Genomic DNA, 24,980 nt, shown 5'->3' on the forward strand with positions numbered 1-24,980 from the left:
CTCCTTGAGTTCTATAGGTGCCATCCGGTATGGTGCCATGGAGATAGGCTCGATGCCCGATACTAAGTCTATCATGAAGTCAATTTCTCGAGTCGGCGGCAATCCTGGCAAGTCATCGGGAAATACCTCTGGGAATTATCTTACAATATGTAGATCTCCAACCTTAAGCAGTGTTTCTTTTACTACTTATGTGATGCTGGCTAAGAATGCTTGACATCCTTTTTCCATCATCTTTTGAGCTTTGAGAGATGATACTAGCGGTGTGCGTAGTCCTGAAACTTGTCCCATGAAGCATAGTCTCTGGCCGTCAGGAGTCTCGAACGTCACTTTCTTACGTTAGCAGTCGATGGCCGCGCCATGCCTTTCTAGCCAGTCCATGCCTAGTATTACGTCGAAGTCCTTGATCTCTAGTTCTATGAGTTCTCCTTCTAGTTCTACGTCCTCAATCTTGATCGGTACGCCTCGTACAATCCGTGATGATAGAACTATTTTGCCTGAAGGCAATTTGATTACAAACCTAGTTCTAAATATTTCACAAGGTTTGTCTAGTTTTTCTATCATTCCTAACGAGATATACGAATGAGTGGCTCCCGAATCAAATAATATAGAACATATATTATTGAGGATAGAAACTTGACTTGAGACCACCTTATTGCTAGCATCAGCATCTCGTTGGGTTAAGGCAAAAACCCTGGCAGGAACCATCTTATCCTCATTTTTCCCTCTGACTTGAGCTGAGGACATTCTTTCTTTTGGTGTCCCTCTTGACCATAGTTGTAACATCCTTTGGTGTTTTCCCGGCATTCCCCAGGATGTTTCCTTTGGCATTTAGCACATGGAGGGCATAACCCGACCTACTACCTCCATTATTCATCCGTGCTCTTTTATCGCTGTCAGACTGTTTATTGTCAGGATGCCTTCTTTTCTAACCGTTGTTGTTGTTGTTGTTGTTGGACTGGTTGCTGTTGTTTCTATGGTGGTTGTTGTTCCGACTAGTTTGAGATTGACCCTGCTGTATAGGCTCAGGCTTACTGGCTTCTTCTTTACTAATGTTAGCCTGCAACCTTTCTGCTTCTATGGCCGTCTCTAGAAAGTTGGCATAAGTAGTATTTCCTAGCTTTGTTAACTTAACCCCTAGCTCAATCTTCGGTCGAAGTCCTCCAACGAACTTAGACACCCTCAAATAGTCAGTTGGAACCATTTCCGGTGCGAACTTAGCCAAACGATCGAACTGCCAAGCATACTCTGCCACTGTTAAACTTCCTTGCTTCAGGCCAGCGAACTCCTCAACTCTTGAAGCAATGACAGCCGAATTATAGTATTTTTTGTGGAATAGCTCCACAAATCGAGCCCAAGTCATGGTGGCAACATCATGCATCTGCTGGACTAAGTCCCACCATATTCTGGCATCTTTCTTGAGCAGAGATGAAACGCAGGATATACGGTCCACGTTTCCTAGATTCATGTGCATCAGGATTGGCTCCACGTTTCTTAGCCACTCTTTTGCCTCGAAGGGGTCTATAGTCCCTTCAAAGTTTGGAGCGTGTTGCTTATAGAACCGCTCATAAACTGGCTCCATGTGTTGTACTGGATACGGCGCATAATTCGCCACTGGCCATCCCCCATATGGACCAACTTGTTGGGGTGCTGAGGCCATTTGATGTGGTTGTGGCTGCAGCGGAGGCGGAGGCTGAGACTGGGACTGCGCCTGTTGTCACTGTTGTTGAAATAGTTCCTCGACTATTTGTCGCAGTCTGGCGATCTCTGCAATGTTGTCAACTGGCGATGTCAGCGGCGCAGTGCGGCTGGCAGCAGCACGCACTCCCCTTCTACGAACCGGAGGGGCTTCATTGTTAATCAGAGCAGCATTGGAGGCATTTCCGTTGGTGCGAGCAGATCTTTGGAGCGACATCGCAACAAAGTTCTAGCAGTTAAGAGAAACATGTCAAAACTTTACCCTTATAGGCTCTAAGGAAAAACTTAATCTAAACAAACATAACTCGAACCTATTAATTATGACTTCTTATGAAAATTATATATGTCTTCTTTATTATTACAGTGGGTTTCTATACTTAGAAAAATAAGCCATCTTTATTTTCTAAGTTTGTTTCTAATCACCCTATATGACTTAATTCTTAGGCTCGAAACTCATCTTTGTTCCAAAGTTAACCATATTGAGGGAGGGCTGGGATCAGTAAAATCATTCCCACTACTATGGCCCCCTAACTCTCAATATAGAAACTTGGTTCATTGATTTGTATCCACCCTCACCGAACTTAGTCATTATTTATTAAATTTATTATTTATTATGATTGCAAAAGAAAATTAAACTCATACAAGATAACAAAATAACCATGATATTAATTTGGAAAAGAAAGCTTTCACTATTTACAGCCATAAACGAAAACAAATAATAAATTAAAACAAACAATGAAACTAATTATTCTAAAAATCGGGATCTTCTACATCCGATCCTTCATCTAGCATATCATCATTTAACTCCTCATAGTCCTCATTATCATATGCCTCAAAATGTCCTCGAGGAAGGTTCGTAAAAATTCTATGCTTTTGCTCATTTGTAAACTGAAATTCCATTTTTGAAGTGAACCTAAGTAAGAGAAAATAATATCTCATTGCTACCGGCAATTCATCTTCATCATCCATTGTTTCCCATATATCCTCTAAGGATGCAATTACAGCATGATAATCTCTAAATAGTCTAATTACTAAAACGTATTTTTCTGTTGCTCTCATCATGATCTGCTTAGATTCTTGGAGTTGATCTATTTCTCTGTGGAACAAAAGTAGCCTCCGAGTGATTCTTTCTAGCACTCTTACGGTGTTTCTCGGTTCTTTAATTCTTTTTAAAGCCATAATGGCTTGGATATCCTCATAAGTTAATGCCCCGTTCATTCTTAACTGAAAAACATAAAGACTAAAATTGTTAGCTATACTTATAAACATAATAACTATAATCATAAACACTTACTTGGCGATCAGATTCAGAGCTTTGAGTGTGTGTATCGAGGAGAACTTCATGCAAAAGAACCATTGCTCTAATACCAACTGTAACGATCCAACTATTCTAGACTTTGGACCATAAATAACTACTATACATAGACACTAATCTTAAGAAAACATACACATGAAATAACCATAACTTTATTATAAACTGTAAAAGGTTAAATACATAAAATTTGGTTAGGGTATGGGATCCCATTGTTTGCAAATAAAATATAACATAACTTAAATCTTAAAAATCGTTACAAAACAAAGTGTGGAAAATACATATAAAGCATAATTTTAAATGACTAGAAACCAACTACATCCTCGAATCGTTCATGCAGTCCACCGATTCCATTCTCCCTCAATACACATTCCCAAGTCGACAAGAATCTTCCTGCCGCCATAACTATTTTCCTGCACGTATAAAACATAAAGGAATGAGCCTAATGCCCAGCAAGGAAAATCTACTACAAGCATGAAACATAATCATACACATAAACTATGAACATATATCATATACTATAACACATATATCATAATTCTAACCCATGTACATGGTAACTATTGGGGTTTGCTAACTAAGAAACTATAAGCCTCAAACTACAATAAGGTTTGCTAGTTAAGCAACTATAAGCCCCAAAAACATAAAACATTGGGGTTTGCTATTTAAGCAACTATAAGCCCCAAATCATAAAAGTGTTAGGGTTTGCCATATAACAACTATAAGCCCCAAAACATATATATTTCATAACACATAAAATAATACTATAGCATAATCATAATACTTTTATATAAACATAGCACATATCACATAAGAACTATCCTATTTTCCTTACCAAAATACCGGGATGATGAGAACAAGGTCGGGATTTTGGAACACTCCTAAAATCTATTAATAGAGAGGTGAGTATTCTAAAAGAAAATAGATGAAAAGAATGAACTAAACCATCGAGAAGATACTTACCAACAAGAACCTCAAGTTCAAATAACTTAGATGCCTAACCAAGAATAAAGAATACTGAGTTAGGAATTGAGTAGAGAAAAGCTATAAGAACTAATGAAACAATACAGAAAGGAACTAGAATTAGGAATACCTTGAATGCACTATAACCGAACTACACCTCGAAATCGAAATACACACTATGAACCTTACTTCCCAAGTGTTTTATAAGCTTAAGATGATAAATCTTATAACCCCAACCAAGTGCTTAACACTCTAAAGTAAACCTAGCAGCGTGTAGGCTCTGAACTCAGCTTGATGAATGAAGAAATGGCTGGGTACTAGGTCCTATTTATAGAGTTTAAGAATGAAAAGATCTTCATTTAGCTTGAATAAAATAATGGCTTTTTAATTGAAAAACATTTGAATGATCGTTCAGCTGAGGCTGAAGACTCAGTCAAAAAGATTCTGTCTTATCAAGAGGTTTATGGAATAAAATGAGCTCGATTTCAAAATAATTTGAAAATACAGCCCTAAAGCCGACATATCGCCTACCGTAGGTGATATATCGCCTGGGCTCATATTCTCTCAATATGGTTAACTTTGGAACAACGACGAGTTTCGAGCCTGAGAATTAAGTCATATAGGATGATTAGAAACAATCTTAGAAAATAATAAAGAAGGCTTATTTTTCTAAGTATAGAAACACACCCTAATTATAAGGAAGACTTACATACTTTTTTTAAGAAATCATAACTGATAGGTCCGAGTTATGTTTGCTTAGACTAAGTCTTGCCTTAGAGCCTATTAGGGTAAGTTCTAAAATGTTTTTCTCAATTGTTAGAACTATGCTGAAGATGTCGCTCAGAAGGTCTGCACGCACACCGAAAATGCCTCCAGCGCCACCAACAAGACTAACGAAGCCCCGCCAGTCCGAAGAAGGGGAACGCGTGCGACCAATGCTACTGCTAATAGAAGTGCACCACTTCCGGGTGACAACACCGCTAAAATTGTCTAGCTATGGCAACAAGTGGAAGAATTGTTGGAGCAACAACGACAATAGAATCATCAACAGCCTCAGACTCAACCCCAGCTTCAGCCGCAACCGTAGCCTCAGCCAGCGGTTCAAGCACCCGAGCAAGTAGGTCTGTATGGGGGATGGCCAATGGAAAACTATGCGCCTTACCGAGCTTAGTACATAGAGCCAGTCTACGAGCGGTTTCGTAAGCAACACTCTCCAAACTTTGATGGGACAACCGACCCTTCGAGGCGGAAGAGTGGCTCAGGAATGTAGAGTCGATCCTAGCACACATGAACCTCAGTAATGCAGATCACATATCCTGTGTTTCGTCTCTCCTGAAGAAGGATGCAAGAATCTGGTGGGATTTAGTAAAATAGAATCATGACGTCGCCACCATGACATGGACTAGATTTGTGGAGCTCTTTCATAAGAAGTATTATAACTCGGCAGTCATCGCCACAAATGTGGAAGAATTCTCCAGTCTCAAGCAGGGAAATTTGACAGTAGTTGAGTATGCACGACAGTTCGATCGACTAGCCAAGTTTGCACCAGAGTTGGCCCCAACTGCCTTTTTGAGAGTCACCAAGTTTGTTAGGGGACTCAGACCAAAAATTGAGCTAGGAGTCAAGCTAGCAAACCCTGGAACCACTTCTTACACCGATGCTCTAGAAACGACTATAGAGGTGGAGAGGCTCCAGGCAAATGTTAGTAAGGAGGAGGCCAGCAAGCCTGAACCTAAGCAGCAGAATCAACCTCAGAATGGTCGGAACCACAACAACAATCATGAACATAGCAACAACAATGGCCAGAAGAGAAGGCATCCTGACAATAAGCAATCTGACAAAAAGATCACAGACAAGCAATGGTAGCAATAGGTCGGGTTATGTAGAATACTCGCAGTGCCTCAAATGCCAAAAGAAACATCCTAGGGAGTATCGTGGAAACACCAAAGGATATTACAATTGTGGTTAGGAAGGTCATCAGAAGAGAGAATGCCAACAACTCAAGAAAGAAGAGAAAAAAGACAACAAGATAGCTCCAGCCAGAGTCTTTGCCTTGATCTAGGGAGAAACTGAAGCTAGTAACAAAGTGGTCACAAGTCAGATTCCTATCCTCGATAGTATATGTTCAGTATTATTTGATTCGGGAGCAAATATATCTCGTTAGGAATGATAGAGAAATCATACAAACATTGTGAAAGATTTAGAACTAGGTTTGTGACATAATTTCCCTCGGGTGAAGTAGTTCTATCATCACAGATAGTACGAGGTGTACCGATCAAAATCGAGGACGTAGAACTAGAAGGAGACCCGATAGAACTAGAAATCAAAGACTTCGACGTAATACTAGGAATGGATTGGCTAGCAAGGCATGGAACCATCGATTGTAGATGCAACAAAGTGATGTTCGAAACTCCTGACGGTCAGAGACAATGTTTTATGGGAAACGTATCAGGACTATGAACACCTCTTATTTCATCTCTCAAAGCTCAAAGGATGATAGAAAAAGGATGTCACGCATTCTTAACAAGTGTCACAGATGTGGCAAAGGAAACACCACTAAAGGTTGGAGACATCTGCATCATAAAGGAATTTCCAGAAATATTTCCTGACGACTTAATAGGATTGCCGCCTACTCGAGAAATTGAATTCACAATCGAACTAGTACCAGGAATCGAGCCTATCTCAAAGGCACCATTCCGGATGGCACCTACCAAACTCAAGGAGTTGAAAACGCAATTGCAAGAACTCTTAGACTTAGGTTTCATTAGACCAAGCCATTCGCCATGGGGAGCACCGGTTCTATTTGTGAAGAAGAAGGATGGAAGTATGCGGATGTGTATAAATTAACGCGAGCTGAACAAGGTGATGATTAAGAACAAGTACCCGCTACCCCGGATCGACGACTTGTGTGATCAACTCCGAGGAGCGACCGCATTTTCTAAGATTGATCTACGGTCCGGGTATCACCAGCTCAAGGTACGGGAAGAAGATATTCCAAAGACAGCTTTTAGAACTCGATATGGGAATTATGAGTTTCTAGTTATATCTTTTGGTGTTACCAACGCTCTAGCCGCATTTATGGATTTAATGAATCAGGTCTTCAAGGATTACTTGGACAAATTCATCGTAGTGTTCATTGACAATATTTTGGTGTACTCCAAGGATGAAGTTGAGCACAAGGAACATTTAAGAATGACCATGTTGCGTTTGAAGGAGCATCAACTTTATGCCAAGTTCAAGAAGTGCGAATTTTGGCTTTCGCAAGTGGCGTTCCTTGGCCACATAGTATCCAAAGATGGAGTTGTTGTAGACCCAGCTAAGGCAGAGGCTGTGAAGGATTGGCAAAGACCTAAGAATGCATCAGAAGTTCGAAGTTTTCTTGGGCTAGCAGGCTATTATCGGAGGTTTGTAGAAGGCTTTTCTAAGATAGCCACTTTGCTTACCAACCTGACCCAAAAATAGCAAAAGTTCAACTAGTCGATTAGGCTTCCAGTTACAGTAGGAACTGCGCCCGCAAATAGGACATTACTCACTACTTTTATAGTAGTTGATTGTCCTTCTGCGTACAATGTTGTAATTGGAAGGCCTATTCTGGTTGACCGGAGAGCTGTAAACACGGTTTGGCACCTTGCCATAAAATTCCCAACTGACGCAGGAGTAGGATGCGTATTGGGAAACCAGTGAGAAGCAAGGGAATGTTATAATTCCTTGATATCTAAGGCAAAGAGAGGTGGATCGAGGGAAGACGCCAGGAAATAGTTGCAGTTGGCCAATGAAACATAAGCCCAATCAGGTGAGCACGTCACCAAATAGGGTGTTGCCCAAAGGGAGGATAGGGATTTGGATCCTCGCTTTGGTTATTTTGATAAAGTACGACCAATCGAGGACCTCGAAGAGGTCCAACTCGATGAAGCAGATCCGACCAGGGTTGTGAAAGTCGGTAAAAACCTAGAGTCAACGACAAAACAAAAGGTGGTAGAATTTTTGAAGAAGAACCAGGAAGTCTTTGCCTGGTCGCATAAATACATGGTTGGAATTGACCCAGCAGTTATCAGCCATGTCCTGAACATAGATAAAAGCTTTCCACCAGTGCAACAGAAAAGAAGGCTGCTCGACAAAGATAGATCGAAAGCTTTAAAAGAAGAAGTCTAGAAGCTAAAAGAGAACGGATTCATCAGGGTAGCGTTTTATCCATCGTGGGTCTCTAATCCCGTACTAGTACCCAAGCCAAATGGCAAATGGAGAACATGCGTGGATTTCACAGACCTTAATAAAGCTTGCCCAAAAGATTATTTCCCGCTCCCGATGATCGACCAGCTGGTCGATGCCACTTCAGGACATGAGATCCTATCATTCATGGATGCATACTCTGGGAACAATCAGATCAGCATGCTCCCACCTGATGAGGATCACACTAGCTTTCAGACCGATACCAGGCTTTACTGTTACAAAGTAATGCCCTTCGGTTTGGAAAACGCTGGTGCGACTTACCAGGGACTAGTCATTCACATGTTCAAAGAACTGATCGGTACAAACATGGAGGTATATGTAGATGACATGCTGGTTAAGTCGAGGAAGGAAAAAGAACACATAGGGGACTTGCAAGAATGCTTCAACATCTTGAATAAGTATCAGATGAAGCTGAATCCCCTCAAATGTTCCTTCGAAGTTGGATCAAGGAAATTTTGGGGATTTATAGTGAACTCACGAGGCATTGAAGCTAATCCTGAAAAGATCAAGGCCCTGGTCGATATGAAATTGTCGACAAAGATAAAAGATGTTCAAAGTTTGACCAGGAGAATCGCTGCTCTAAGTAGATTTATCTCCAAATCGACAGACAAGTGCGTCCCATTTTTTAATTTACTTAGGGGCAATAAGGAATTTGAATGGATGGAGGAGTGCGAGGAGACTTTCTAGGCATTAAAGTCCCATAAGTCGCAACCACTATTCAATCTAAGCCAGTTGAAAAAGAAAATTTACTCATCTACTTGGCTATCACAGAATATGCTGCTAGTGCCGTCCTGGTAAGAGAGGAGGAAAGTGTGCAAAAAGTTGTATACTATGTAAGAAAAAGGCTAATAGGAGTAGAATTGCGGTATCCGCCCATTGAAAAGTTAGCCTACTGCTTGATCTTTGCCTCCACAAAGTTGCGGCCGTATTTTCAAGCTCACCCCATCACAGTACTAACTGAACAGCCCCTACGACAAGTTCTAGAAAAGCCAGAAGCCGCTGGTCGATTATTGAAATGGGCAGTAGAACTTGGGCAATTTGACATTTCTTACTCATCACGAGCAGCAATAACAGGACAAGCTCTGGCTGACTTTGTCGCAGAATTCACTGGACTACCAGATAGTGAACAAACGGAAGAGCCTGAACCTCAAAGACAAATTCCCTCTTGGAAGTTGTTTACTGACGGTTCTTCTAACGAGCATCACGCTAGAGCCGGAGTGATTTTGGTAACGCCTGAAGGACATCAATTCCACTACCCAATCAGATTTGACTTCACAGCATCCAACAACGAAGCCGAGTATGAAGCCCTGCTCCTAGGTTTACGATTGGCCAGGGACATGAACATAAAGTAACTTGAAATCTATAATGACTCCCAATTGGTGGTTAATCAAATTACTGGAGAGTATCAAGCCCGAGGTCTAAAGATGAGTGCTTACGTGAACAAAGCAAAAGATCTGTTGGCACAATTTGAGAGGTACACCCTCCAACAAGTACCTCGCGACCAGAACTTGAACCTTGATGCTTTGGTCAAATTAGCAAGTGCAAAGGATGCCGATACGCTGAATATAGTGTCTGTTGAACGGCTGTCCGCACCAAGCATCAGAACAGAAGAAACCTCGCTGGTAATTCAGGCATCAGATACATGGATGGTACCTTTCATTGAGTACTTGACGTGTGGAACACTGCCACCAGATAGGAATCTAGCAAGGACCCTTCAGAGGCAAGATATTCGGTTTATCTTGCTCGATAGAATTCTGTATAGAAGAGGGTACTCAATGCCACTCCTGAGGTGTGTTTCTAAAGAAAAAGCCAAGGAGTTACTGCAAGAAGTCCATGAAGGTTTCTGTGGGGACCACGCTGGGGGGTATAGTTTATCGAAAAAGATCCTAAGGCAAGGGTACTTCTGGCCAACAATGAACGAAGACTCAGTGGAATTTGTTCGAAAATGTGACAAGTGTCAGAGATTCTACAAGATTCCGTGAGCTGCCCCTAATGAGCTAAAGCAGATGCAAAGTCCGTGGCCATTCGCAATATGGGGAACAGACCTAATCGGGTCTTTACCCACAGGAAAGGGCGGCGTCAAATATGCTATGGTGGTTGTTGATTACTTCACGAAGTGGGCCGAAGTTGAGCCACTTGCAGCCATATAAACCAAGAAAGTGCTGGATTTTGTGGTCAAGAAAATAGTGTGTCGCTATGGATTACCAAGAAAAATTGTATCAGACAACGGCACTTAGTTTGATAGTGATCTATTCACGAAAATTTACGAACGATGTGGAATTATCAAAAGCTTTTCTTCAGTAGCTCACCCGCAGGCAAACGAACAAGTCGAGGCTGTCAATAAAACACTAAAAGATACTCTGAAGAAAAGGCTTGAAGAAGCAAAAGGGGCATGGCTAGAGCAGTTGCCTGAAGTCCTCTGGTCGCACAGAACATCCCATCGAACAACAATGGGCCATACTCCATTTTCCTTGGCCTATGGATATGAAGCTATGTTGCCTGTTGAATTAGATCCGCCATCACATCGGCCACTGGCATACGATCAAGGCACTAATAGCCAGTTATGAATGGAACCTTTGGATTTAGTCGATGAAAGGCGCGAGCAAGCCCAACTCCGAGTAGTGGCTTACCAACAAAATGTCTCCCGGTATTTCAACTCTAAAGTACGTGAAAGGAAATTTAATGTGGGATATCTGGTACTTAGAAGAGTTTTCCTCAACACCCACGATCAAGCTACTGGAGTACTCGGACCTAACTGGGAATGACCATACCAAATCGAAGAAGTCCTCCATCCAGGCACTTATAAACTTGCTCGCTTAAATGGAAATCTCATTCCTCGCTATTGTAATGGAGAACACCTGCGCAAGTACTACCAATAAACAATTCTTCTTAAAGAATTGACTTGTATTAATTTTACTTTTTACAAGTTTATGAACAAAGGTTAGTCAATCTTGTGACTAATCACTTATAAGTGTAAGATCATATTTTTTATCACTCGTACAGACACGATTGTCCATTCATTACAAGAAATAAAAGGGACTGTGCGCAGCCAGTCAATCTTGCCAACTATTGTATTTATTACAAGTATTTGCTCATTACGTGTGTTGTTTTGCTATATTATCATTCTGAAATCTATATTACGAGCAGTAATGTTCGAACATGTCTTGGTCTAGGCAAGTGACCGAGGACCTAAAGCTCCTCTATCACTTGGGGGCACATAAGGTATCTAGGAAGCAAAGCATATCACCAGGTATGTAAACACACGAGAAAAATAAGTGAAAGCATAATACGATACTTAGAGTATTTGTCAAAATTTTGAAAAATTTGTTTAAATTTTGTTAAATCAAACCGTACTATGCTAAGTTCGGTCATGCTAACAGATGTTATTATAAAATGAAAATATTATAATATCAAAAGAGAAATCCTTTACACAGCGAGTAGTTACTGCTCGAATGTAATTGGCTGTTAAAAGGAATAGCTGCCCAAGCAGCAATAAAAATATAAATTGTTTTGAGATCACAAAAAGTAGTTCATGTGTCTTAAACTACAGGTTAAAATCAAAGAAAAACAAGTAAAATTTATGTAGAGGCTGGAGGGTCCTGAGGAGTTTGTTGGTCGATACAGGCCCCAATTTCCTCTTCCAAACCATCAATGCCCATAGCCAAGGAAATTTCGGGGGAGCCTGGAACTTTCGCTCTCTCCTCTTCTTCAAGGCGAGCAAGGCACCTGTTTATTTCAGTTTTCCTCATGCGCTCGGAGAGATAGCTGAAGTCTGCCTCGTGGTTGTGCTTCCAGAACGCGTATAAGCAGTTGAAGGTGGCCGCCTTTTATCTCTCCAAATTGCTGGCGTTGGTCTCCTCGAGCTCTTTTACGCGCTCCTCCAGCCCCTCAGTCTCATTTCTACTAATGACCAGGTCATCTTGGAGTTTAGTGGCTTCCTGGAAGTTAATTTTACAAGACTCCTTATACTTCTCTTTCGTCTCTATGACCTTGGCCAAGGTTTCCTGATGCTGCTTCAACTCTTCGGCCAGTGTAGTTTTTTCTTCGAGTAAGATAGCATTTTTCTTCTCAGCTACCTCAAGCTACCCGAAGCATTTCACCTTGGCTACCTCAAGTTGCTCCTTATATTTTTCCTCATCAACCCTGAGCTCCTCAGCGTGTCTTTCCTCAGACGCCTTAAGTTGCTCGCCAAGCTTCTTCTCATACTGAGCAGTCTGGGCTCCCAAGCGACGCCAACTGGCGATCATAGTCAGAATTCCCTGCGATCAGAGAAAAAGTTAAACTGCTGGCGAAAAATGACAAGATAAACAAATGAACCTCAGCAAGAAATGGTAACTTATACTGACTTTTTCATTCAGCGCACAGTTAATTATCTGGTCGACCTCCATGGAGTCGGTACCAGTGATAGCCTCTTGATTGCGTCGATGCCTCAATATTTTGGTCATCCTCTCCTTGGCCGAGCTAAGCACAATGCTCATCAAGGCATCTCTTGTTTGATCAGGAGGTGCCTGGCCGGTAGGTGCTGCAGGAGGTGCCTGGCCAGCAGGTGCTGCAGGAGATGCCTGGTCAGCAGAGGGAGCTATCTGGTCAGCAGGTGCTGGAGGAGAGATCTGATCGGTGGGGGCTGGGGGAGACGTCTGGTCGAGGGGAGTCGGAGGAGGTGTAGTTTCCTTTGAATGAACTGGCGTTGGAGGATCCCCAGTCCGAGCTTTTTTTGTTGGAGGGTTCTGATTGGTCTCACCGCGGTGTTGCCTACTTCCCTTTTTCTTGCTCGAAGGAGCGGTGGGTACAGGTACGTTGTAAAGCTCAAACATATCTTTAGTCGACATCTTCACAAGTAAGAAAATATGCGAATAGTTAGATAATGTAGATGGAGGTGTCCACTAAATCAAGAAAATAACATCAAGGAAATTATAAGCTATATACCCGAGCTACAACTACTGGTCACTACATTACTTATTGAACTACTGCTACATTCCCTCACTGCCTTGAAGAAGTCTGAAATTAAATTAGGCATGTATTTAAAGTTGTCGTCCCCGTCAAATAAATGACAAGGAATAGGCAAGTTGTCTAAGAGTGAGAAGACAGTACCGTTCTCATCTAAGGATTCAAGAATAGGTGTGAGATGTTTGGAAACCTTCTTTTTACCCTTTCCTGAAGGAGCAGGGGCAGCAGCTGCTCGCGGGGTGATGGAGGGTTCCCTGATAGTCACCCCAGCTGTCCTCCTCCTCGGAGGTTGTGACACGTCATGGTGCTGCTCGGGAACTTCCCCACCAGTAGCATTCCCCGCAGTTGTTTTCCTCACATCCTGGTGAGGGGCCAAAAGGCCAACCAGCCTTAGATTGTTTTCCGTGACCAGCTCTTTGACGCTTTTTTCTATATCTGTCATGCTGGCCAAGGAAGCTGCTCGTATCTCCATTTCTAGAGTAGGAGCTGGTCAGCACCACGGACCTGAATGACATAAAAATGCTAAGGAATATGCCGAAAAGATAAAAGAAAGTAAGCGACCAGAGAATAAAAAAATTACCTCCTTGAGTGAAGGCCAGATTGTTGGCGACCAAGTCTGTTGTTAAAAAATGCTCCTGGAAGTACTTTCCTACGTTGGACATGTAGGTGATCTCACTCAGGAAGGTGTGAGCAGATTCCTGGTGGTAAAAATGGAAGAACCCTATGTTGTTGTGATTGGGGTTGGACTTGAGATCAAATAAGTAATTGATCTCATGCAGCATAGGCACAGGCCACTTCTTGTGGATGTATAGGATATAGACAACAAAGAGCACTCTATATCCAATTGTGGTGATTTGGAAGGGGGCGACCTCAAAATAGTTGGCCACCCCCTGGAAGAATGGATGAAGAGGCAAGGTTGCCCCTGCCTCAATGTGGTATCTCGACCAGGCGCTGTAGGCGCACCCAGGCAGGTTTGCCCGCTGGTCGATGGAAGGTTTGATTAGGGTAATCCTGGAAAGTCCGTACTTTTTGAGATAATTCCCTACCATCCTAGCTGTAATATTGCTAAGAGGTACCACGTACCATTCGACCTCTGGTCGAAGGATGTCCCGAGGTCGGTCTTTTGTTTGCATTCTTGGCTGAGGGGTGTTTTCAGAATGTGGGCTGGTCGAAGGAATTTCAGCCCGAGGAGCAGACTGATTTACAGGTGGGTTGGTTGGTTTCTTTTTCTAGGCAGTTGATTTTACTCGACCCATGTTTGGTGGACTTGTTGAAGGTCTAGGAATTTATAGAATTAGTAATGACGGTTGTTCCTGATCTTCGAGCAACTGGGCGAGCAAATTGTCATCGATTGGCCTTTCACCTCCCCATGGGCCATCCATGAAAATCTACGAATAGAGAAGGGGAGATGAGAATCTACAGCCAAAAGACCAATAAAGTGTAAAGAGTTGGAATAACGTTGCTCGTGTATAAAAGTTAAGCTTTTATACAATCAACAACATTCTAACAAAAACACTAAATTCTATGTGAATAGTTTGGAAAATGGATTAAAAAGCAGAAGTGTAAAGTTTTTCAGAAAAAACTTTTCAACTCTGAAAGGGTGGGAAAAACCTAGTTTTTTCTACAAGCATAAAAATCAAATTTTTACTTCGATTTTATGCCCTAAATAAATAATCCTAACAACCAAACTGATTCCTAACCCCCGCAAAGTATTATTTTCCTATCATATTAGGCTTAGATCTACGTGCCCTTTTACCCCAAAACAATTTCTTCAAGAACATTCAAGAACCCAAAACCTGAAACGGATATAAAACAGATATTGCATGGCATATCAACGACTGAAAAGTTTGGGAAACTTACTTGGATGAAGGTTGGGGTAAATTTCTGAAATGCTAAATCAGATGGCTGGACAGAAGCTTCGTAAATTGTCAAGGTCGTTTGAGTCTCTGGGCTTTCTGTGACTTGTTCTTCAGTGTTCTAGAGGAGAAAGTGAAAAGTAAAAAGTGAATGATGATTTTGATGGGTTATTTATATTGATCGAGGAGCAGTTACCAAGGTAATTATAAGGGGTAACTTTCCAAGGCATGGGTAAGTGCAATAGCCATTAGATCACTTTTGGGAAACCGCAAAGATATGATTGGTTGCCTTTTTCGAGAAGGCGTGGGTGGCTCTGACGGATTTAATAGGGCATTCGAAAGGATGGTCGCCTAAGTTTACTTTATGCTGGTCGCAATAAAATAAACTTGGGGGGCAAATGTTTATCCAAAAAGCGACTCCTAATGACGTGGCAGAATTGACTTACACGTGGCTGGCAAGTGGCGTTTTTAAGTGAATGAATCATGTTCGACCATCGACCAGAGAGTTATTGATTTATCAAGCCTCACGCTTAAGTATGACCAGTCGGTCGCATGCTTTCATTTACTTTCTTCTGGATATGCAATCTTATAATATTAGTATTTATTATATTTTCTTTCATTACCTTGATAGGCAAGTCTTAATTGTAATTAAGGCCCATCGTCCCATGTAACCTTCTTGAGCCTATAAATAAGAATCAAAGGGCTTAAGGAAGGGACTTTTGAACTTGGATCTTTGTACTCAGAGAGAAGAATATAGTGTGATTATTCGCCGAAGTTATAATCTTCCCAAGGCTTGTGAAACTCGTGAACCCTAGTCCATTGATCACAGTGTTGGGATTCAATATCAATAAGAACACTAAGTGGACGTAGGTCATTACCATTCAATTGGGGCTGAACCACTATAAATCGTTTGTGTCGTTTTCTTTCCATTTGAATTTCTTCTTGTTTTCCTTTCATTTCCTATCGTTTATCTGACTCCGTGTCGTTGGCCAATTTGAGGGTCAACAACATTCATGTAGAAACATGCTATTAGGAATGTCCTATATTTTTTGTTATATGTCTATATTTAATAATTCATATATTAATAAATTTAGTCTTAATTAGTTAAGATGATAAATCAAAATTAAAGTTGTTTAATATGTTGTTTTAATGAAAAATATTTTATCAAAATAAAAATGATATTCTCTTAGCTAAAGAAAAATTAGTATTAGAATTAAGGGCACAATTTTGTTTTGTGTTTGCTTAATTGGATTAGTAATTAATAGAATATCATTTGGTAAAAATAATTAAATTTATTTTTACAACTAAATTAAAAAATATTTATTTTGTGAAAAACACATTCTTTTTTCAAATAGTGAGTGGGAGAGGGAGTCATGACAATAAGTCCAATGGTCTCCATTATTGGTTGAATGCCGAGAGGCATAGGAAGGACCTCATGTCGCCTCCGTTTGCGACCTCCCTAAGGAAAGGCTTCCGAATATATTTATTTTATCTCAAGGTTGACTTCTCTTATGAAAATATAATTAGTGATGTATTTCAAATTTGACTGACCCTAAAACACACTCTTGAGTTAAGTCATTGATTGGAAATAATGGGTTACACTCCAAAGGTGTATCTAGGCTTTCGAGCATGACTAGTGCATCTTGACCAAACTAGCCATAGTTCATAAGTCAAAAGAGAAAAATGTGTTTTAAGTTTTCACTTATAAAATTGAGATTTGCCTCAAAATTAATTTGGAGTTAGTCTGACCTTCCCTAAGGCGGTCCATTAATTTTTAAATTAATTTATCGTGGATTAGTATATATTTTTATGTGTTTTTATATGTTGCATTCATGCATCATATTTACTTTTTGAAATAAAATTTGATATTGATTATATGTTTTAATTCATTATATTTTATTTATTTATTTCTAGCAACAATGGTTAATTCTCTAAATCCATATCATGTACTTGAAAACTTAGGAAATCAAACCTACCTCATTCACAAACTCTTGGAAATGATTCCATTTAATCTTAACCCACATGAGAAGATGGTACAATGGGATTCACATTGTCTTCAGAACACAAAGCTTGTATGGAGCGATCTATGATCTTCCACCAGAGGAACCAAGTTTTTCATCTAGCTTTGATGAACATGAAAAATATGGTGAATGGATGAGATCGAATCACCTAGCACGTCAATGCATGTTATCGACCATGCATGGCGACATTAAAGAAAGATATATGATTATTGAAACTGCATATGAGATGTGAGCCATGATAAAGGATGATGCTATAGCACATGCTCAATTTTTGAAATACAGGGTAAATTCGATTTACTCAAAAATTATTCTTTAATATTTTTGAATGCTCGATTAAAATTATGCTACTAATAATATTTTTCATATGTTCTTGCTTTCAAGGATGCATAAATCTTTTGAGAAAAAGAGTAGTTGCATTGAAACCAAAGCGAAGAGGAAATGATGAAGACAATTAAATGAAGAAAACATTAGTTTAGCAATTTATTTTTTCTAGTTTAAAACAATTTAAATTTTGTCATTTTGAAATAGTTGATTTTTATTATGAAAGAATAAGTTTTTTTTCTTTAAAGTAGTTTGAGAATTCTTTCTAGAAACTATGTTTTAGATTCCTTTATTTGATGAATAAACAATTTTACTATTTCTTTTGAATAATAAATTCAGTTGTTATCTTTGAAATATACTTGTTCCACCTATTTCATCAATGGGTATAAATGATAATTATGAATTATTTATTATTGTGCAAATCATAGATTTAATAAGACATCTTATTCCAACCACAATTAAGTTAAACATATATGTGAATTATTTTTCAGATTGACTTGTAATTAATTAGACACATAAAACAAATAAAAGGCAACCTTTTATTGCAATCATTCAATGGCTCTCTCCCTATTTATATAGTCTATTCATTAAAGTTAACCAAAATACCTTTCTCTAATAAAGGTTCAAAAATCACATAATAGTTTAGCTAATACATAGAGATGTATGTTGAACCTTTTAGTGTTCAAAGCTAAAAGAAATAATAAATAGTAAGTCAATATTGATTGACATTTATTTTAGATATATTTAACTTTGATTGAATGCAAAGAAAATTTCTAGAAATTTTCATGCAACATTCAAAGTAAAGTCACTTAGAGACTTGTTTGATCTGATCAAAAGGAAGTCTAAACTCGAATTTGGAATTCAAGTAATTTGCATGTGAACTTGGAATTCAAACCCAACTCACATACAACTAGAATGCTAAGCAAAATTAGTATTTTGGAAATGGAATATAATCATATTAGATATGATTATATTCATGATGAGTAATCATTGTCATCTTTATTATATCTATAATATTAAACACTTGTTATACTCTGTACATGTTTGATTGTACAACATCAAAGACGTAGAAGTTGGCATTCACAAGTTGTTTTTCCATGGAGCCATTTAGTGAAACAGTTTAATAATCATAAAAGACTACAAAAGAGTTTGTATCTCTTTAAATGTTACTTTAGTGAAGAGTGATTATTATAATCACTATATTTTCTAGTAAAGTTGTACTAGAAATAATGATTTCAAGTCAAGTAAGTAAGTTACTGATAATTAACAATGATAAAATCAAAGAATATCACGAATAGTGTAAAGCCTTGTTGTAGAGGGAGCAGTAGTTAGTAACTACTCCATTACAAATCTAAAGATAGTTAAATTGTGTAAACACAATATAACTATACTTCATTTACATACTAGTACATGAAATGAAAAAGTTTTTTTACGTAAAATAATGGTTGAAACACCATGAATCTAGAAATGGAGTTTGGAATTCTATGTCATCTGGATTCTTAAACATCCAACTAAAGTTCATTGAACTTCAGTTTGAAACATGGTATTCAAGATGAAGAGGAAAACAAAGGAAGTACAGACTTTTCAAAGTTAGGTTATTAACCTAAGGCAATGAACAGAAAGAGGAATTTATTACTTGAATAAATATATTCTATTGTAACCAAACTTAAATATGTTTACATACTCTTATCCACTGCTTTATTGTAACGCCCTAGTTACCCCAGAACATTTACGGTGAACGGTGGACCGGAAATTTGACTCGCTACCCGAGTCCTTTGGTCAAAGATGTGCTCTAAGTGTAATTAACAGGTTAAGGTGGAAAACTAATAAAAAGGGAATGGATATTTTCATTACAAACTGCTCTACAGAGCTAATCAAAACATTTACAAGATGTTCTCAGTACAAAATAGTCATTACCGCTGCAAATTTACAAATCCGCCGACCTAAGTGGCAAAAATAGGGTAAACCCCCTAGTTCCTCTGAGAACGCCTTGGCCGTGGTGGTCAAGCAGCCACATATGTACACATCACCACCTAAGCTCTCCACTCAAGGTTGGGTGAGCTTTTCTTTCCCTTTACCTGCACCACATAGCACCCATGAGCCAAGGCCCAGCAAGAAAAGCATAATAAAGCATGATATAATATCAACAATGACCGTAATAATCATTCAGGACCAACAGTCCAAACAAATAGGTGATAGTTGCAAAAGTCACAAATGTGGGTACAGCCCCCTCTAGCCATGTGACGTTAGGGTCACTCGGGCTTAACTGATAAGTGAACCTTTCATAAGTTTAACCAGGATAGGTGTATGGTGAATAGTCACCAACATAACCCTCCTCATGACCATAGAGTCATAACCCTGGAACAGCGTTCCCTAGCCATGTGACAAACAGTCACCGAGGCCATATGCCCTGGCTCTGAATAACTGGTCTTAGACCAGACAAGCGCTTATAAGTTCATCCACCTTAGGGTCGGTCCAGTGTTAATGCCTTAGAGCCATTCAACACCGATATCGATTAGATCTAATCTTCATTTGGCTCGACGTTCATGACACTATGCCATTTCTGACTCTTAGGTCAGTGTCCCTAACTAGTCAGTACATATGCAGATAATCAACATTCACTAGCATTTAATATGCAATCCATGTCCACATCTATCAATCAACATGCCTCAATAGAAAACACACATGTCATATATATGCAGGGTGCAGTCTTCTTACCTCAGGTTTGAGCGAGAAATATAATAAGGACGACCCCTGAGAACGTTCGATCTTTTAGTTCCTTAGCGGTTACCTAATCACAACCAATCATAACCTTCATTAATAAGAATCCACATAAATAGGGTCTTAACCTAAGCACCACTCTCGGGACCTCGAAACATGCCCACACGGTGAGTAGATTCGATCCCGGGCCTTAAGGATTGAAACCCCAAGTCAAAAACCCTTGAAAACACTCAAAACGGAACTTAGAAGGAACAGGGTAGCGCTACAGCGCTCAACCCCTAGAGCCCCAGTGCTAAACTCAGAACCACCAACATGCCAAAAACCTTCCTGAGGAGCGCTGTAGCGCCCTAGGGTGGGCGCTATAGCGCTACCTCCAGACCAGCACCTCCCTGAACCGACCTTCTTTAACTCCTTCGATTCTAACCTGATTCCCAAGATTCCAAATCCCATTCTTGATGCCAAATGAACCCAAAAACCATCCTAACACATCCCAAACATCACAAGCATAGGAACCCTAGCCAAAACTCCCAACAAAAACAAGTATTCACCCTAGAAATCTCAGCTGCAAAACAAAACCAAAATAGGGCAAACCAGAGAATCCCATGGTTAGAAACTTACCCAAACCTCAGCTTATGATGCTCTTCAATGGTGGAACACACTCCCAAACTTCCAAGGCTTGCTTCCCAAGCTTGAATCCTCAAAATTGGTTCAAAAATCACAAGGAAAGGTGAAGAGAAGAAGGTACGGGAGAACTCTTAAACATGCTCTGTTTTTCACTATCTTCTTTCAACCAACACTGAATATATATATATATATCCTAGGGGTGAAATGTCCACTTTACCCCTAGGTCGATTAATAGTTTCTAAAGGCTCCCAAGGGCATATCTGGTACTTTCCTCTTATCTCGTTAATCATAATTAACGCTCTCCAATTCCCGCTATTCTCAATAATCTCAAATACCGATAATTCACATCCTGTTACCCTTTAATACCTGGTAATGCTCTAATCATTAAAATCCCCCCGAGACTCAACCGCGAATCAGTATTCTAAGATCGTCTCATGTCGAATAGCTCGAACCAACCCACATTATAATGTGGTCTCAACACATATCATTGACATGCATACAATTATACAATTATACCTTCAACGGGCCAAATTACCATCACACCCCTGTACTTAAAATGTGGACTCACTTGCATGCATTTAACATCATACTGTAATATAATTCACATATACATGTATAATATCATTTAATGGCATAATTAAGCAAGTATGGCCCTCCCGACCTACTAATCCCGCCATTGAACCACATCGGAGAATTCGGGGCATTACAACTATCCTCTCCTTACAGAAATTTCGTCCTCGAAATTTACCTGAACAGCTCGGGATACTGATTCTGCATGTCTGACTCCAGCTCCCAGGTCACTTCCTCGACCTTGCTGTTCCTCCACAATACCTTAACCAAAGGTATCGTCTTGTTTCTAAGGACCTTATCTTTTCTATCGAGTATTTGGACAGGCTATTCCTCATAGGAGAAATCTGCCTCAAGATCCAGATCATCATAGCTCAAAATATGATTAACATCAAGCACGTACCTCCGAAGAGCTGAAACATGAAATACATTATGCACAGCAGACAAAGCTGGAGGCAAAGCCAACCTGTAAGCCACCTGACCAATCCTCTCCAGGATCTCAAATGGACCTACATATCTAGGGCTCAGCTTGCCTTTCTTCCCAAACCTTCTCACCCCTTTCCATGGCGAGACTCTTAGGAAGACATAGTATCCTACCTGGAACTCCACATCCCTGCGTTTGGGATCTGCATAGCTCTTCTGTCTACTTTGAGAAGTAAGTATTCTAGCTCTAATCTTCTCTATGGCCTCATTGGTCCTCTGAACTGCCTCAGGACCTAAGTATCTCCTTTCACCTGTCTCATCCCAATGAATGGGAGATCTGCATTTCCTACCATACAACATCTCATAAGGTGCAACCCCAATGGTAGACTGATAACTGTTGTTGTAGGAGAATTCTATCAAAAGGAAGATACTTACTCCAAGATCCACCAAAGTCCAGCACACATGCTCTTAGCATGTCTTCCAATATCTGGATCGTCCTCTCAGATTGCCTATCTATCTGAGGATGATAAGCAGTACTGAACTTTAACTGTGTCCCCATGGCTTTCTGCAAACTCCCCCAAAACATGGAAGTAAAAGTAGGGTCCCAATCTGACACGATCGACCTAGGTGCACCATGGAGCCGCATGATCTCTCTCACATAGAGATCTGCATACTGGTCAACTGTATAAGTAGTCCTCATTGGCAGAAAGTGAGCTGACTTGGTGTAGTGATCCACTATCACCCAAATGGAATCATGCTGACCAACAGTCTTGGGTAAGCCCACCACAAAATCCATTGTGATGTCTTCCCACTTCCACTCTGGGATATCCAGAGGCTGCAGTAGCCCTGCCGGCCTCTGATGCTCAGCCTTGACCTGTTGACATGTCAAGCACTTAGCCACATACTCTACTACATCTCTCTTCATCCCTGGCCACCAATACAACGATCTCACATCCTGGTACATCTTTGTGGTGCCTGGATGCAAAGAGTAAGGTGTAGTATGAGATTCATCCAGAATCTCACGCCTTAATGCAGTGTCTAACGGAACACATATTCGACCTTTGTATCTCAACAAGCCCAGCTCAGACACTGAATAATCTCTGGACACTCCAGCTAGAACATCCTCTCTAATCTTGATCACCTGTGGATCACTCAGCTGACCCTCTTTAATTCTCTCCAATAGCGTAGACTGTAACATAATGTTAGCCAACTGGCCCACCAGCAACTCTATACCAGCTCTGGTCATATCGTCTGTTAGCTCCCTGGCTATCAGCCTCATTCCATGAATCTGCCCCGGACCCTTCCGGCTTAAGGCATCAGCTACCATGTTGGCCTTTCCTGGATGATACAGGATCTCACAATCATAATCTTTTACTAACTCTAGCCAACGCCTTTGCGTCATATTCAAGTCCTTCTGGGTGAAGAAGTATTTCAGGCTCTTGTGGTCCGTATAAATTTCACACTTTTCTCCATAGAGATAGTGCCTCCATATCTTCAGAGCAAAGACCACAACTGCTAACTCTAAATCATGAGTAGGATACCTCTTTTCATACTCCTTCAACTGACGAGAAGCATAAGCAATAACCCTCTCTGATTGCATCAAAACACAGCCCAAACCTTGATGACAAGCATCACAGTAAATCACAAACTTCTCCTAATATGTTGGAAGACTCAAAATCGGGGCTGTAATCAACCTCTGCTTCAGTTCCTGGAAGCTGTTCTCACATCTATCTGACCACACAAATTTATGACTCTTGCGTGTCAGCTCAGTCAATGCACTAGCTATCTTTGAGAACCCTTCCACGAAAAGTCTATAGTACCCTGCCAATCCAATGAAACTTATAACCTCAGAAGCATTCTTTGGCCTTGGCCAATCTCTGACCGCTTCGATCTTTGCTGGATCCACTTTAATCCCCTCCTTACTGACAATGTGTTAAAGAAAAGATACCTGAGACAACCAGAACTCACATTTCATGAATTTAGCAAACAACATGTGTTCCCTCAGTCTCTGTAGAACCAATCTCAAGTGATACTCATGTTCTGACTCTGACTGAGAATATACCAGAATGTCATCAATAAAAACAATCACAAACTGGTCCAAATAATCCTTGAACACTCTGTTCATCAAATCCATAAAAGCAGCAGGGGCATTAGTCAAGCCAAATGACATAACTAGAAACCCATAATGCTCATACCTGGTACGGAAAGCAGTCTTAGGTATATCTCCTTCCTTGACCCTCAACTGATGATAACCAGAACGAAGGTCGATCTTTGAGAATACCTTCTTGCCTTGCAACTGATCGAACATATCATCTATCCTTGGCAAAGGATACTTATTCTTAATTGTCAGCTTATTCAGTTCTCTATAATCAATACACATTCTCAGATAACCATCCTTCTTCTTTACAAACAGAACTGGCGCACCCCAAGGTGAAAAGCTAGGTCTGATAAAACCCAAATCTAACAGCTCTTGCAACTGCACTTTTAATTCTTTCAACTCAGCTGGGGCCATTCTGTAAGGCGTCCTAGACACTGGCTCCGTCCCTGGTGCTAGTTCTATAACGAATTCAATTTCTCTATGTGGTGGCAACCCTGGCAAATCTTCTAGAAACACATCCAGAAACTCACAAACTAACTTGGTATCCTCTGGTCTCACTGGCACGACCTGAATGGTATCAACCACACTGGCTAAGAATCCAATGCAACCTCCTTGCAATAAATCCCTAGCCCTCAATGCAGAAATCATAGGAATGCGAGGTCCATGCACAGCACCAACAAACACAAAAGGATCCTCACCTTCAGGCTCAAAGGTGACCATTTTCCTTCTGCAATCAATAGTTGCCCCATACTTTGCCAACCAGTCCATACCCAGTATCATATCAAAGTCATTCATAATCAACTCTATTAACTCCACTGATAACTCTCTACCCTCTACTGTCACTAGCAAAGATCTGACCCACCTCCTGGATACCACTAACTCTCCAGTGGGTAACAAGGTACCAAACCCCACAGCATAAAAGTCACAAGGTCTACACAGTCTATCAATAACACTACTAGCAACAAAAAAATGTGTAGCACCAGAATCAATCAAGACATTATAAGGGGTTCCAACACTAAGAAGCTGACCTGTAACAACTGAGGGAGAAGCCTAAACTTCTGCTTAAGTCAACGCGAACACTCGAGCTGGGGCCGAGCTGTCCGCCTTTCTGGGTTCTTCCTTTCTTGCCTTAGGGCAAACCTTTTTAAGATGACCTACTGCTCCACATGAGAAGCAGGCCTTTGCCCTACATTCTCCCAAGT

At 40.4% G+C, this 24,980-nt stretch overlaps 1 protein-coding gene across 1 annotated transcript; it reads right to left on the minus strand.

Annotated features, from left to right (window-relative positions):
* Nucleotides 1–1,714: 1,714 nt before the first annotated feature.
* On the minus strand, nucleotides 1,715–13,029 carry LOC133815502 (uncharacterized). The gene is made up of 3 exons (XM_062248341.1): nucleotides 12,547–13,029; nucleotides 12,301–12,459; nucleotides 1,715–1,924 (listed from the first exon to the last, which is right to left on the minus strand). Exons 1-3 carry the CDS (start codon nucleotides 13,027–13,029, stop codon nucleotides 1,715–1,717), a joined length of 852 nt encoding a protein of 283 aa, XP_062104325.1.
* Nucleotides 13,030–24,980: the final 11,951 nt, after the last annotated feature.

This window comes from Humulus lupulus, chromosome 1 (assembly GCF_963169125.1).
Source record: "Humulus lupulus chromosome 1, drHumLupu1.1, whole genome shotgun sequence".
In the NCBI taxonomy this organism is placed as follows: domain Eukaryota; kingdom Viridiplantae; phylum Streptophyta; class Magnoliopsida; order Rosales; family Cannabaceae; genus Humulus; species Humulus lupulus.